General features: G+C 49.4%; 7 protein-coding genes across 18 annotated transcripts in view; 4 read left to right on the top strand and 3 right to left on the bottom strand.

Moving 5' to 3' along the window:
* The window catches only part of LOC120452046 (uncharacterized protein C2orf42 homolog), a 138,672-nt gene extending 136,299 nt beyond the window's left edge, over positions 1-2,373 (bottom strand). For all 6 annotated transcript variants that reach the window (XR_005616433.2, XM_039636106.2, XM_039636105.1 and 3 more), the window contains exons 1-4: positions 1,403-2,373; positions 722-1,342; positions 334-663; positions 168-279 (exon numbers count right to left, since the gene is read on the bottom strand). Coding sequence is in view for 5 of the 6 variants with exons in the window: in XM_039636106.2 (XP_039492040.1) it covers positions 169-279; positions 334-663; positions 722-1,342; positions 1,403-2,272 (1,932 nt within the window). In the remaining variant the exon portion in view is untranslated. The remainder of the gene's footprint in view (positions 1-167; positions 280-333; positions 664-721; positions 1,343-1,402) is intronic.
* A 186-nt stretch (positions 2,374-2,559) lies between these two features.
* LOC120453772 (tRNA-uridine aminocarboxypropyltransferase 1) lies at positions 2,560-3,693 on the top strand. The gene has a single exon (XM_039638613.1). It carries the CDS (start codon positions 2,655-2,657, stop codon positions 3,612-3,614), a length of 960 nt encoding a protein of 319 aa, XP_039494547.1. The 5' UTR covers positions 2,560-2,654; the 3' UTR covers positions 3,615-3,693.
* LOC120453773 (signal peptidase complex subunit 1) lies at positions 3,634-4,273 on the bottom strand. Its single transcript, XM_039638614.2, has 3 exons — positions 4,114-4,273; positions 3,911-4,057; positions 3,634-3,836 (listed from the first exon to the last, which is right to left on the bottom strand). Exons 1-3 carry the CDS (start codon positions 4,135-4,137, stop codon positions 3,711-3,713), a joined length of 297 nt encoding a protein of 98 aa, XP_039494548.1. The 5' UTR covers positions 4,138-4,273; the 3' UTR covers positions 3,634-3,710.
* A 437-nt stretch (positions 4,274-4,710) lies between these two features.
* Positions 4,711-5,162, top strand: LOC120453565 (protein Diedel). The gene has a single exon (XM_039638323.2). It carries the CDS (start codon positions 4,743-4,745, stop codon positions 5,088-5,090), a length of 348 nt encoding a protein of 115 aa, XP_039494257.1. The 5' UTR covers positions 4,711-4,742; the 3' UTR covers positions 5,091-5,162.
* A 225-nt stretch (positions 5,163-5,387) lies between these two features.
* Positions 5,388-7,570, bottom strand: LOC120453564. Of its 6 annotated transcripts, none has more exons than XM_039638317.1 (4): positions 7,484-7,570; positions 6,279-6,640; positions 6,053-6,120; positions 5,388-5,997 (listed from the first exon to the last, which is right to left on the bottom strand). In XM_039638317.1, exons 2-4 carry the CDS (start codon positions 6,602-6,604, stop codon positions 5,636-5,638), a joined length of 756 nt encoding a protein of 251 aa, XP_039494251.1. In that variant the 5' UTR covers positions 6,605-6,640; positions 7,484-7,570; the 3' UTR covers positions 5,388-5,635. The 6 variants fall into 6 exon arrangements, with proteins under 6 accessions (XP_039494251.1, XP_039494255.1, XP_039494252.1 ...); XM_039638321.1 differs by having other exon boundaries at positions 7,435-7,547; XM_039638318.1 differs by having other exon boundaries at positions 7,405-7,540.
* Positions 7,571-8,563: 993 nt separating this feature from the next.
* Positions 8,564-9,694, top strand: LOC120451100. The gene is made up of 2 exons (XM_039634505.2): positions 8,564-8,776; positions 9,480-9,694. Exons 1-2 carry the CDS (start codon positions 8,584-8,586, stop codon positions 9,692-9,694), a joined length of 408 nt encoding a protein of 135 aa, XP_039490439.1. The 5' UTR covers positions 8,564-8,583.
* Positions 9,517-13,024, top strand: LOC120451099 (F-box/LRR-repeat protein fbxl-1). Of its 2 annotated transcripts, none has more exons than XM_039634504.2 (7): positions 9,517-9,797; positions 10,993-11,317; positions 11,375-11,993; positions 12,054-12,221; positions 12,294-12,497; positions 12,564-12,753; positions 12,814-13,024. In XM_039634504.2, exons 1-6 carry the CDS (start codon positions 9,714-9,716, stop codon positions 12,697-12,699), a joined length of 1,536 nt encoding a protein of 511 aa, XP_039490438.1. In that variant the 5' UTR covers positions 9,517-9,713; the 3' UTR covers positions 12,700-12,753; positions 12,814-13,024. The 2 variants fall into 2 exon arrangements, with proteins under 2 accessions (XP_039490438.1, XP_039490437.1); XM_039634503.2 differs by lacking the exon at positions 9,517-9,797 and adding an exon at positions 10,503-10,734.
* Positions 13,025-13,065: the final 41 nt, after the last annotated feature.

Here is a 13,065-nt window from a genome sequence, read left to right as displayed (position 1 = left end):
TCGGACAAGGTCTCGCGATAAACAGAATTAATGATATGAATATATGTATGTATATGTATGTACACCTAAGCTAATCGTAAGCCAATGAAAGTTGAAATGGACTAAAGATAAATGGAACAGACAAAATCGAAAGCGTCTAAATAAAGAACATCAAATTGCAAACTTACCCTAGCTGGGCGATCGTGTCTCCACGGTGAACTCCACGCGCATCAGCCCAAAGTGGCTGCGGGGCAAAACATCCGGGGTCCAGCTCAGCAGGACTCCATTCCCGACAAAGTCCTGCGGAATAAAGGTTTATTATTATCCTCCTTTTCAGTTCGAGAGCAAACCCACCTTTGGAGCCGCTTCGAAGACTATCTTAACCATGTGCAGGCGGAGTCTCGGGTAGACTACTCGCTTTTTCGGCTGACCCGGCGCCTGTGGCTCAATGCGTGGACGCACGTAGGGAACGAAATGGCCATCTGCATGCCGCTCGAAGGCGCGGTCCAACTGCAGCTGTATGTTGGAAGTGCTGAAGATGCGCTTCGCGGTGTGCGGACTCGCAAAGTGCCAGGTGTACTTGCTGAGGCCTTTATGTTTGCCCGATTCTATCACAGTTAGCTTGTCCAATGGCCGTCGTTTGATTCCAGTGCTGAAGCTCTTGCAAAACTGCGAAAAGGTTTCCTGCAAAGATACACAAAAAGGTTGTAAGTAGGAGGCTTAGCACTTCCCTTCCGTTTACCTTGTGTACATGGAAGTTTTGATGAACCGAGCGCTTGGTAATAGTAGCGCTTGGAGTGTCCAATGGCTCGCAACTCTCGTTTAGCAGCTCGATCACATGATCCAGCCATGACGAGTAGGACAAGGCCGGCTGAACGGAAGCGTCTAAGCAAACGGATGACGCTGATGCCGTATTGTTCACTATTAAATCCCTTTTGGCCGGCAGAGAGGGCTGCTTCAGGGACTTTACTTCCGTCACTATTTCCGAGAACTTGACCGGCGTCTTCTTTACCACCGATATGGTGGCCAGTTCAATGGGCAACTGATCGGCGACGACAGAGGGCGTGGCTTCGGTGAAAATGGGCGGAGCAGCTAGGATATTGTAGGGTTCGCTAATCAAGGGCAGCTCTATATCCTCGCTGCATATATCCAGCTGATCGGTGGGCTGAAACTGATCCATCAGCTCAATATTGCAGTCGGTTAGCTCAATGGGCTCTGCATAAACATCGCAATTGGACAGGAGCTGCGAGTCGTTGGCATAGTGAATCAAGGCATCGTTGGTGCTCGAGGTGCTGTGAGCAGAAGTGGCGGCCTGCATGTTGTCCAGGTTAAAGACGCCATCGGAGAGATTCGGCAAGGGAAGCTGTAGTTATATGAAACACGAATAGGTTAAAAGCTGGTCAGGCTGGGTGGTGTAACTCACATCTAGTTGATCGCCGAACACAAGTATGTCCACCTGCGGGTCGAACTCATCCACCATGTCCAGGCTGAGCCTCAAGTCCTCGGTGGCCACGTCGCCCAGCGGAGTTTCCAGCTGCGAGGGCATCCAGAAGTTCTGCAAGCCACTGGTGAAGTGGCCATAGACCCGTTTTCCCTGCGGCGAACTGAGTATCGCAGCCAGCACGAGCAGCAGATGATCGCAGATCTCGTCCTGCATCACCAGCGAGTTATCCGTCTCCACAATGATCTTCAGTTTGCGGCAGGCGCAGGCGTAGCTGCTCTTCTTCTTGGACAAACCATTGGCCAACACGGTGACGTGCAGTCGAGCAGCTGGAAAGGATTCGGAGCGTTCGCACTTGACGGCGAACGTGGAGTGATTCAAACGCTGCACGCCAGGCAGGTGCTCCTCCTCCTCGGCGTACTTGTACAGCTGCCAGAGGTGCTGCTTCTGCTCCAGGCTGATGTTCAGGTTCCACAGCACCTCGCGGGACACCCGATACACCTGCGCCTTGGCGAACTCGGTGCCCAGCTCCCGGCAAGCCTTCACATGGACGCAGTCCGCCGGTTGGCCACCCGTTTTCTGGCACGACTCCACGAAGCACTCGGCCTTGCTGGACACCACTGCAGCATCCGGCTGCAGCGACAGGGTGACGTCCTGGATGACCACAAAGTTGCGCGGCTGCTGCTCCTTCTCCTTGGTCCGCAGCGAGTATACAGTGGAGCCTGGTCGCAGCGACACCAGCTGCACGGCGTCCAGGACATTCCTGCGCTGCGGACAGGCGGCGTTCTTGCAGATCAGCGCCCGGTTTCCGTTGATGGCACCACAGTGAACACACTTGCGAATGCCGCGCATTGTTCTTTACATCTTTTAATACGGAAAAAGGGCTTTCAAATTCGTTTGTTAGTTTTCGCACAACTTTGCCGGCTTTTGATTTGTTTGGCGCAGTGTGACCGTTTGGCTTGCTGGTGCAAGTAGGGCTGGCTAATCAAATTCGACATGTATGTTTAACAAAAAGAAGCTAAAAGAATAAGAATAAATGATACTTGCACTTGTTTCAGTTTTTACACATATTTTACTTTTATTCTACACATCATACGGGCTATTCCAGCCAAATTGTGTAGAAAGTGCTTTCCAGCCCTGGTCACTTCAGCCGCTGTTTATCGATAACTAAACTGCAATTTCCTCAGAAAATTTGTTATTTCAAGTTGCAATTTGAAAGAGCTTTTCCGCCACAATGACGCATCCACTGGAGGCGGCACAGCGCAGCCGCAAGTACCCCTTCGTGCACATGCGCATCGCGGACCACAGCGTGCTGGACACCATCGAGGGACGCCACAACTGCCACCTGTGCAACAGATCTCGGAAATTCTTCTGCTACAGCTGCTACGTGCCGGTGGGCGAACTGGAGGAGCTGCTGCCCCGTCTGGAGCTGCCGCTGCAGGTGGACATCATCAAGCACAAGAAGGAGATCGACGGCAAGAGCTCGGCGGTGCACGCTGCCGTTTTGGCGCCGCAGCACGTGCGCATTCACACATTTCCGGACATCCCGGACTACCGCGAGGAGTCGGGAGTGGTGCTCATCTTTCCCAGCGCCACTGCGCTCGCAGTGCCTCAGCTCTTCGAACGAAACGTCCGGCTGCAGACCGGCGAGAACTACGGCCTGCCCAAGGGCCATCACATGGGCACCATGCTGCGCCGGCGAATGGACGAGGTGGAGCTGGAGGAGCCGCAGGCGCGGCGAACCTGGACGCTGGACAACCTGCCCATCCGCCGCGCCGTGTTCATAGACAGCACCTGGAACCAGAGCCGTGGGATCTACGCGGACGAACGGGTGCGCGGCCTGCGCACCGTGGTGCTGCAGAATCGACTGTCTCAGTTCTGGCGCCATCAGCGCGGCAGTCCGCGCTGGTACCTGGCCACCATTGAGGCCATCCACCAGTTCCTGCTGGAGGTGCACATCAATGCCTGGGGCCTAAACACGCAGTACCGCGGCCTGGACAACCTGGAGATCACCGAGAGCTTTCACCAGCTGGCGGCGCCGCTCCGCACGCAAAGTGACATCGAGGATGTGGGCAGGGAGGCGCCGTACAATGGGCAGTATGACAACCTGCTGTTCTTCTTCGCCCACATGTACGATCTCATCCACAAGTACTACGACCACAACGATCTCATCGCCTACCGACGACCCATTTAGTTATCTAGTTCTCGAGTTGTTCTAGTTCTAGTATGTAGTTTGTATTGGATAGTGAGAAGTACACGTTACTGCTGGCCTAGACCTAGACTACGGCTACTACTGCTTCTTCTTCTTCTTGCCCTCGTCCCCGGACTCGGAGCTCGACGACTTGGCGTCCGTGTCGATGGGCTTCTGCCACTTGAGCGCATTGCGGCGATACAGTGGCCACGGCGGAATGGTGATCTGTGTGCGGAGCATAACAGGCGGTTAGCGCTGGAGTCTATGGAGGCTATGAAGCTATGGAGACAGCTACTCACCAAGGAGGAGAGCACGAAGCCGGCGCCTAGGATGTAGACCGTCTGCGAGAACTGCTGCACGAATGCTCCGTAGATGAGGCCCACGATCCCAAAGAAGGTGATGATGAAGCGCGACCAGCGCTCCGCCTTGCCCTGTCCGGCAAAGTCCTGCGGCAAGAGTGTGCGATTAAACGTGGCCGGGATTGCGGTGCATGCGTACTTACCATATGCGTCTGAATGTCCAGCATTTTGTGCGATTTCTCGGCTGCAATTGAAGGATTTTCACGTAAACAATTTGCTTTGCGGCACGTCAGCAGCGGATTGGTGTGACCGTGCCAGCCGAAAATGCCAGGGCGTTGGGAAATATACTGGAATTGCCCTTATGCCTAAATTCCCTATGTTTTTAAATTCACAATTTCCCTCTTTTACAAAATTAATTGAAACATGAAACTATTTGTCTTTAAATTTTTCTATGCAAGAAAAGGACTTTTAGCAAACTAAACAAGTTTAAAAAATGCCGAAATATTGTATGCATAGATTATGTTTATGTTATCCTATGTAAACCTGGCAAATTTTAACTATGGTTTTTGCAGTTCTAAGTAATGTGCTTCACTTCGTAAAAATATATATATTTATTAGGCATTAAATATAGTAAGAATGGTTGCTTATAGTTCATCAGTTTATACTTTAAGTGGCCAGGAATGCAGGAATGCACCTAAAGTAGAATTCCGGGAAACTGGCTCTAATCAGTTTTCCGACTAACTGGCAGCATTTTCGCTAACTTTGCAGTTTCCCTGTATAAAATCGCAGATTCCCGAGGGAAAAAGCATCAGTTCTCAAAGGAAATCCAACCATGACATCCCCAGTGATGACTCTGCTGCTCGTCGGGATCTGCTGCCTGTCGTTCGTCCAAGTGGCCAGGTCGGAATGCTGCTCCTCCCGGCAGGAGGTGTCTTACAAGATGGACAGAGGCGACTGCCAGGACGTGGGCGGCCATGGAGACTATCCGCTCAAGTGCGAAGTGACGATCTGCGCCGATGGAGTCGCCCAGGTGGGCACATACTGCGGCCAGGGATCGTGCAACATCTTCGGCTGCAACTGCGATGGTGGCTGCTTAAATGGCGAATGGTCCGAGGACTTTGTGCGGAAGAACCAGAAATACGGAATTGAAATCATTTCAGTCAAGTGGATTCCATGGTAGTTACTTGTTTGGCCATAAATGCACATTTGCAACCAATAAAAAAAAGCATTAATTGCATCCAGGAATTAGTAATTAATTATTTTAAATATGCACAAAACTGATAAGGTTTCATGTTCCACAATCAATCTGATTACAAGGAACTTTTTCTACTGTTAACGAAAACTACACAACTATCATTTGAAGCTTTTTATGCTGATTTTTGAATAAAATCCAGTAATAAAACCATAAGAGATACTTTGTAGGAAACTGCAGCTGTAATGTTTGTTTCTCAACGATGTTCTAAGTGATGCGCTTCACTTCGTATAAATATATATATATTTATTAGGCTTTATATATAATGTTAAAAATGCTTGCGATTTAGCATATCGCTCGTTGCTCATACAAACATTTGTACAATGCGTTCATAACGTGGACGTTCTGGCTGTGTGTCTACTACTAAATAAGTTAAAAGGCGAATGTGCGGTGTGGTGTTTCTTATAGTTAATCGTTTCCCAATTTAAGTGGCCGGGAATGCACTGCTTCCGATGCATGGCACAAGTTCAAGCTCAAACTCGGGCGGCCTTCGTGCGCCGCAGATGGATGACGTTGATCAGGCAGATGAGCAGCCAGGCGAACAGGGCGATCCAGGCGAAGACCAGGGTGAAGTAGAGGCAGGCGGCGGTGTTGATGCGACCGTAGCGTCGCCGCTCGTACGAAATGCTCTCCACCAGGTAGTCCATGAAGTCGAAGACGGCCGCGCAGGAGAGACGCGACTTGATCACGGGCACTATGTTGCCCACGCCCTGGATCTCCTTCAGCAGCGCCTCCCTGTACTGCTTGCAGGTCACCTCGAATCCGTCCGTGAATATGGCCGAGTAGACCAGCTGATACACGGCCATTATCGTCGAGATGACGGTGGCAGGCAGCCCTACGAAAGTCGAGTATTACACATGGGAACTATGGACTGCTCGGTGGATACTTACAGTAGTAGGGCGAGAGGCCATCGGGCGTGAGTTCCGACTCGGTGGTCACCACGATCATGTCACCGGAGCTGCAAGCAGAGGGAAGTACAAGTGATTAGTTGACGCGACTCCGACTCGGCAGCATTACTCATCCGCCGCGTGCTCATCATTAGCATGCGGCCCACCCAGACGCAGACGAATGTGGCCAGTCGATTAACCCCATTGACCCGCAGACACCCGATCTTACCGCTGCCGGATGGTGGCGGTGCCCGCCTTGGGCTTGCCACGCCCAATGCACATGCGATAGCCGTGGTAGATGCCCAGCACGAGGGCGAAGATGAGGGGCAGCAGGAGGCCGAAGGTGGCGAAGTGGCAGTAGGCGATGTTGCCGCCCTCGAAGCTGTTGAACGTGCTCTTCCCGTGCAGCACGCATCCGCAGTTGGTGTCCGGGCAGGCGTTGAGCACGTACTGCCAGTGCATCCAGGCCACCGCCGAGGTGATGCAGCAGACCAGCGAGGAGACTATGGCCAGCGGGTAAAGGAGGGACAGGGCTCGCTCCGCGGAGTACGACATCGTGGGTGTGGGATCGTATTGGTTGGCTCCTGGGATCTGAAGTAAGAAGGAACTATATCAATGATTGAATATAAGTACTACGTCTGTGGGTTGCTCAAGAGACAAGTGGCTTAGCCCCATTTGATACCCATTAAGGTCAGGCTGATCTTGCCAGAAAGTGGAGGCAGAGTGCTCAACTAATATTTATGGTAATTTGTGTCCAGTTCACTGGGTTAGACCTAATTAATTGGGCAATTTCGAGCACTCTTAATGCCCCATAATTGTAATTACATCCAAATCATTGAAGACGATTGCCTAAGCGGAATTGTGGGTGGTTTTGTTTGAAATTTTCCCAAAGGGGGAAGTACACTATTACTATCTATAAGAAACGTAATCGGATTTATGCAAGCTTAGTTGGAATTTTAGGTTTGTAGAGGTATTTCTCACAATCAGCGAGTTTTCAACCTTAAATCCTATCTTTCTAAGAAACAATATACTAAGATACAAGATACTAATTTACAAGATACTGAGATACAAACAAATTATTTAGTAACTGCCTTTTCGAGGATCGTGAGTATCCCTAATGAGTTGCAACTTCGATTCGATAACATTACAACCACAACTCCTAGGGCGTCTCTAAGGCGCATACACTTGCACTCACACACACGCACGCAGAACAGGTTGCAACGCGCACTGTACCAGATATAAACAAACTGCAATGTTTGCAGCTACTGCTTTTGATTTTCAGTTAAACATGCGAGTTCTGGTTGCTCTGAACGGTTAATATTAAGTATAGAAAACTTTTAAATCACATTTCTCACAGAATTTGGGGATAAATAGGAATACTGAACTGCACTGCTGACACATACACGCACACAGGCGCACTGCAGGCACACCTACGTTTATCGATATCGATTGGCGGGCAACAACAACGGGCAGCAACCGAACGATTGAGCGGCGAAGAAACGACTGAAATGTTCGAGCAACCGTTGCTTAACCACTGCGTTCTGATCAGAACTAACGGAGGCGCTAGTGCGAAGGGTTAGCGCGGTCTGGCAACGCCGATTAGAGCGATTCAAATGGGATTTCCGTTACAAGTGATCTGCGTTTTAAACTAATTATTTCTTTATTAATAAACTAATAAACTAATAAACTAATAAACTATATCGCATTTCAAAGATTGCTATTGCTATCTTATCAGTTGTAATTCCTTTGAATAAATTTGCATCAGCTAAATTTGAAACTAAAATGAAATTCCGGGAAACTGGGCCTAATCAATTTTCCGACTAAATCGTAGCATTTTCGCCAACCTGTCGAGTTCCTTGCACCCATAGTGCAGCGTATAAAATCACAGATTCCCGAGGGCCTACTGCGGCCAGGGACCGTGCAACATCTTTGGTTGCAACTGCGATGGTGGCTGCTTAACTGGCAATTGGGCCCAGGACTTTGTGACGAAGAACCAGAAATACGGCATCCACATCGTTGAAGTCAGGAGGATAGAGCCGTAGTTCCTTGTTTAGCTAAAAATGTACATTTGTAACCAATAAAAAGAAGATCTAATTGCATTCCATACAGAAATTCGTAATTAATTACTGGTAGATTACTTAATATAAGCTTGAAACTGATAAGGTTGCAATTTCCACAATCAATCTGATCACTAGGAAGTGTTTCTAAAACTTATTCGCAATCTCAAATGCCTTCTAGTTTGGGGATTTTCTTAGCTTTGCCCCATTAACTAAAACTAAAAATGAAATGTAAGATGATATAATAGGTTTCTGCCAGTGATTTGAAGCTTTGAAATGCAGTCATAAAATAATAATAATAATAAGAGATACTTTGTAGGAAACTGCCGCTGTAATGTATGATTCCCAACGATGGACCACGCCCCCTTGGCATGCGCCCCTCTGTTGGCCGTGCGCCATGGGAAAAGCTAATGACGCCTGCACTCGCAGAGATCGTTCCGAATAACCCCTTCATATCCACGGATCCCCACATCCACAATGCCCACATGCCCATGTACTCCGTATGTGGTACGACCAACTAGCCGAGTGGATTTTGGTATAAACCATTTTCCGCGGACGCCTGATTTTCTCAGTTTTCTCAGAGTTGTGGAGCCGTCGAGAACGCGGAACTTTCGCATGAGAAGTCGCAGCATTCGTCGATTTCCGCCGGAATTCAGCGTTCAATTTGCCAGTAATTCGCCAAGTGAACAAGTGTATTTCCACGGAGATCGCGACCCGTGACTTTGTGGTGCGAAAGTTACGAAACTGCATGTTCTGTGCGGCGTTGCACTTACCAGTTGCAACATCCAACAATTTGCAACAGCAGCGCCAACAGCCGAATGAAAACTATTAATAAACCGGGCGAAGGGTGAACAAATTGTGATGTGTGGCCCCAAATCTCAAATCAAAATCCAACGCAAGTGAACAATGTGTGTGCACTGAGTTTGCATAATTGGGAATTCGCTATTTTAATCGACTGCAGGCACTAAGTAAAACGGCAACAACTAATTAATTAATCGCTTTTCTTCTCATGCCCGTGTTTATTTGTAGAGAGCGTCTAACCATTCGCTTGTTCAACTAATCAAATGGGTAATTAACTGCATAATCATTCAATTTTGATTAACTGCTTCTGCTTGAATGATTTATGTATTTTTGCTTTCCAAAAATATAAGAAATATCTAGTAGACTACTACAAATGTTCTAGCTAAACTGGATAACTTGTATGTTGGCTTTAAAATGGCAGAATAACTTAACTCAGCTGCTTGTAAACTAATTATCAATTAACTACATAGATTGAAATGCGCAGAATGCCGAGTGACTAAGTGACTAAGTAGTGGGAAAGCCTCGCAGAAATAGTTTAGCGCATGAATGAATTCTCCTACATACATACATAGCTTATAGAGTACAGCCGGCACATTCCCCTAGTTACACAGACAGATATAACCAGACGGATCCGGAAAGAACACATATTGTACAGCCGAAACAGCGCACACCTTCCCGGCTGATCCCCATCCGATCCCAGAGATCCAAGATATCCAAGAGATCCCAGAGATCCAAGATATCCAAGAGATCCAAGATATCCAAGAGATCCCAGAGATCCAAGAGCTAGTGCTAGAGCAGTGACCAACATGGATAATTGGAATGTTTTGGCAGCGCAAACCTCTTCGCAGGCCATCGGACTACACGACTCGGGCGTGGTGAAGACCCGACTGGTGAGTACCCTGTACATGGGCACACATGTGTATATAAAGATACAGATATATGTATGTATATATAGATGTAGTAGATACAGATATAGATGTAGTAAACAAAACAAAGCCAGACGAGCGATGGCGTGTGTACAGAAATCTTGGCAACAAACAGCGTGCGTTCTTGTCAGCTTTCACGTGCACTGAGAGAAAAGAGGGGCTATTACTACTATAAAATATGATATAGTAGGCAGAGGAAACTTGTGAAGAAAGAGAAGAATTTGCAGGATTAAAACTCAGTAGGTTATTTCTCAGAAAACAGAAGCACTTACAGCTTCTTTTAGAAGGAAGTAAAAGATACATAAATATCTGCAGATGAATCAGTTGGTCAGTGGAAGCTAAGAAAGGTGTTGCATACTTCTAGACAGCTTAGTGCTGATGCTCTTCATCCTCCCCAGGTTGGCAGTGATCTTTCTTCGCGTGCACCGCCTGGTGGGTGGGTGGTGCTAGTGATGCCAGTGGCTCAGTGGTGCAGGCAGAGTGCGTGAGTGGTGCGGCGCCCGTGAACAGCACAGCTGATGCATTGCTATGATGTGGTGTGATGTGATGTGGTGGTGATGGTGGTGGTGGTGCTCTCGTTACTGCCGCTGGTCTATAAATACGCCTAGGGGTTCTCTTGAGTCCACTGCCTGGCGGATCTTTGGAGATTCCGATGGCAAGGCGATGGCAGAGGGAATGCGCCTCGCAGTAGCGCGAAAGTAGCTCGATACGACGGATATTCACGCGTAGAAGTACATAGTTTGGCCGCCGTGTGTAGTAGCTATATATTTTATATAAGCAAGTGGTCGCGACTCATACAAGAGCAATGGATATATCCACCGATATCTGGGGTCAGCTGGCCGTGGAGGCCTCCCAGGTTTACCTCTCCGACGGCACAGTTCGCAGTCCCTTCGCCGACACGGTACTATGGGTTTTTCCTTTTGGGATTATTACTTTGGGAACCCACTCGTCAGTTCACCCGAAAGTGGGAGAGCCCAGAAAGAGAAGCTATAGAAGCTCACTCACCCGTAGCATATATAGGCACTCAACTATGCCTCTCTAGCTGCCTGTGCTCCCATTCACACGTTTAGCTCCATATTGAGATCATATCCGAATCATTTAGTATAGATAAGATATAAGGATAAGATCCTTACAACCTTGCCATGCTCCTCATCCGCAGACCATCGAGAAGCTGCCCGACAAGGTGCTGCTGCACATCTTCTCGTACCTGTCGCACCGCGAGATCTGCCGCCTGGCGCGGATCTGCCGTCGATGGCGCCAGATTGCCTACGACACGCGCCTCTGGAAGAACGTCAGCCTGCGGCCGGAGGTCTCGGGTCTGCACGTGGGCTCCCTGGAGATGCTGCTGCAGCTGATCTCGGTGAGATTTGGGCCGACGCTGCGCTACATCGAGCTGCCCATCGAGCTGATCACGCACACCGTGCTCCACGAGCTGTCCGCCAAGTGTCCCAATCTGACGCACATGCTGCTGGACTTCTCCACAGGTGGGTGCGCCACTTCATCCGCTCCAGAAATAGGATATAATTAGTTGTACTTTGTAGCCATGCAACTGCACGACTTCAGCGAGATGCAGGCGTTTCCCACCAAGCTGCGCTACATGTGCGTCTGCCTGTCGGAGGTGATCTTCATGGAGGGCTTCATGCGCAAGATCTACAACTTCATCAACGGCCTGGAGGTGCTGCACCTGATCGGCACCTACGAGAAGTGCGAGGAGGAGGAGGAGGAGATCTACGAGGTGATCAACGTGCACAAGCTCAAGTCGGCCACGCCCAATCTGCGTGTGATCAATCTGTATGGCATCAACTTCATCGACGACTCGCATATCGACGCCTTCAGCTCCAACTGCATCCAGCTGGAGTGCCTGGCCGTCAACTTCTGCAACAAGGTGACCGGCTCCACCCTGAAGACCCTCATCCAGCGCTCCAAGCGCCTCACCTGCCTGCTGATGAACGGCACCAGTTTGAAGTCCGAGTTCGTCATGCAGGCCGAGTGGGACAAGTGCGCCCTGCAGGAGCTGGACATCACGGCCACGGATCTGTCGCCCGAGTGCCTCGTGGACATGCTGACCAGGATACCCAGCCTCAAGTTCCTGTCGGCCGGCCAGATCAATGGCTTCAACGACGGCGTTCTCAAGCAGTGGATGGAGTCGGGCACCACCAGGTGAGCTGACACAGCAGCTGCTCCATAAGCCAAATACTCCTCTACAGCATTCTGTTCTAGATCGCTTATTTCGCTGGACCTGGACTCCTCGGACAACATCTCGGATGAGGGCCTGCTGAAGTTCATACAGCGCCAGGGTCACCAGCTGAGCGCCTGCTGCCTCTCGGGCATGCCGCACATCACCGACCAGCTGTGGATGAGCATCCTGCCCCTGCTGGGCAACTGCAAGTAGGTGTTTCCATTGCTCATCAAATGATATTCAAATGCTATTCTTATGAGCTAAACACTTGCCACATTCAGGATCATTGTCATGGGCACGGCGGAGAAGCTGGGCGTCAACATCCACGTGGACCAGCTGATGGACACCATTGCCTCGAACTGCGGCAACTTGGAGCGCCTGGAGCTGCGCTGGGATCCGGACAACCTGCGCTTCTCCGACAAGAGCCAAAAGGCCATCGATATTCTGCGCGTCAAGTGCCTCAAGCTGCGCTGCATGGTGCTCAGGTGGGTCTCTACTCCACCAGTTGTCTGTACTATACTATATTATATACTATCTCCATTCCATGCCAGCGATGGTCGCTACTACGAGACGGTGAAGGCGAACTTCGAGCGCGCCGATCGCATCACCGTGGTGCGCACCACCACCTGTTGCCGCGTGTCGCCCTACCACCTGCTGCGCAACTACAACGACTTGATTTTCAACTGAGCAAGTGGGCTGAACTGCCAAGCTTCGGAGCTGAAAGGCAAAAGAGTTGATTGGGTTAGTAGAAGAAAAAGTGCGCCGAGTTTGAAAGTAATTTGCGTACTTACCTGGTTGCAGAGCTCTGGAGGGGAAGAGAAGGCAATGAAGGCAATGGAATGGAATGACCCACACTTGTAGTCAAAAGGCGGCACCAGCCGTGTTGTTTCTGTGTGTTTTCGCTTACATTAGACTGTTTTAATGTTTTCTGTATTTTCCGCTTCTTTCGTTTAATTACTTTAAATCTAAATAAACGTACATAGGTAATTTAAATAAAAAAACAAAACAAGGATTTGCTTATTCAAGTTATTTTTACATTACAAAATTATACAA

The sequence above is a fragment of the Drosophila santomea genome, chromosome 3R (assembly GCF_016746245.2).
Source record: "Drosophila santomea strain STO CAGO 1482 chromosome 3R, Prin_Dsan_1.1, whole genome shotgun sequence".
Lineage (NCBI taxonomy): Eukaryota > Metazoa > Arthropoda > Insecta > Diptera > Drosophilidae > Drosophila > Drosophila santomea.
This window is presented reverse-complemented; position numbering and strand designations above follow the sequence as displayed.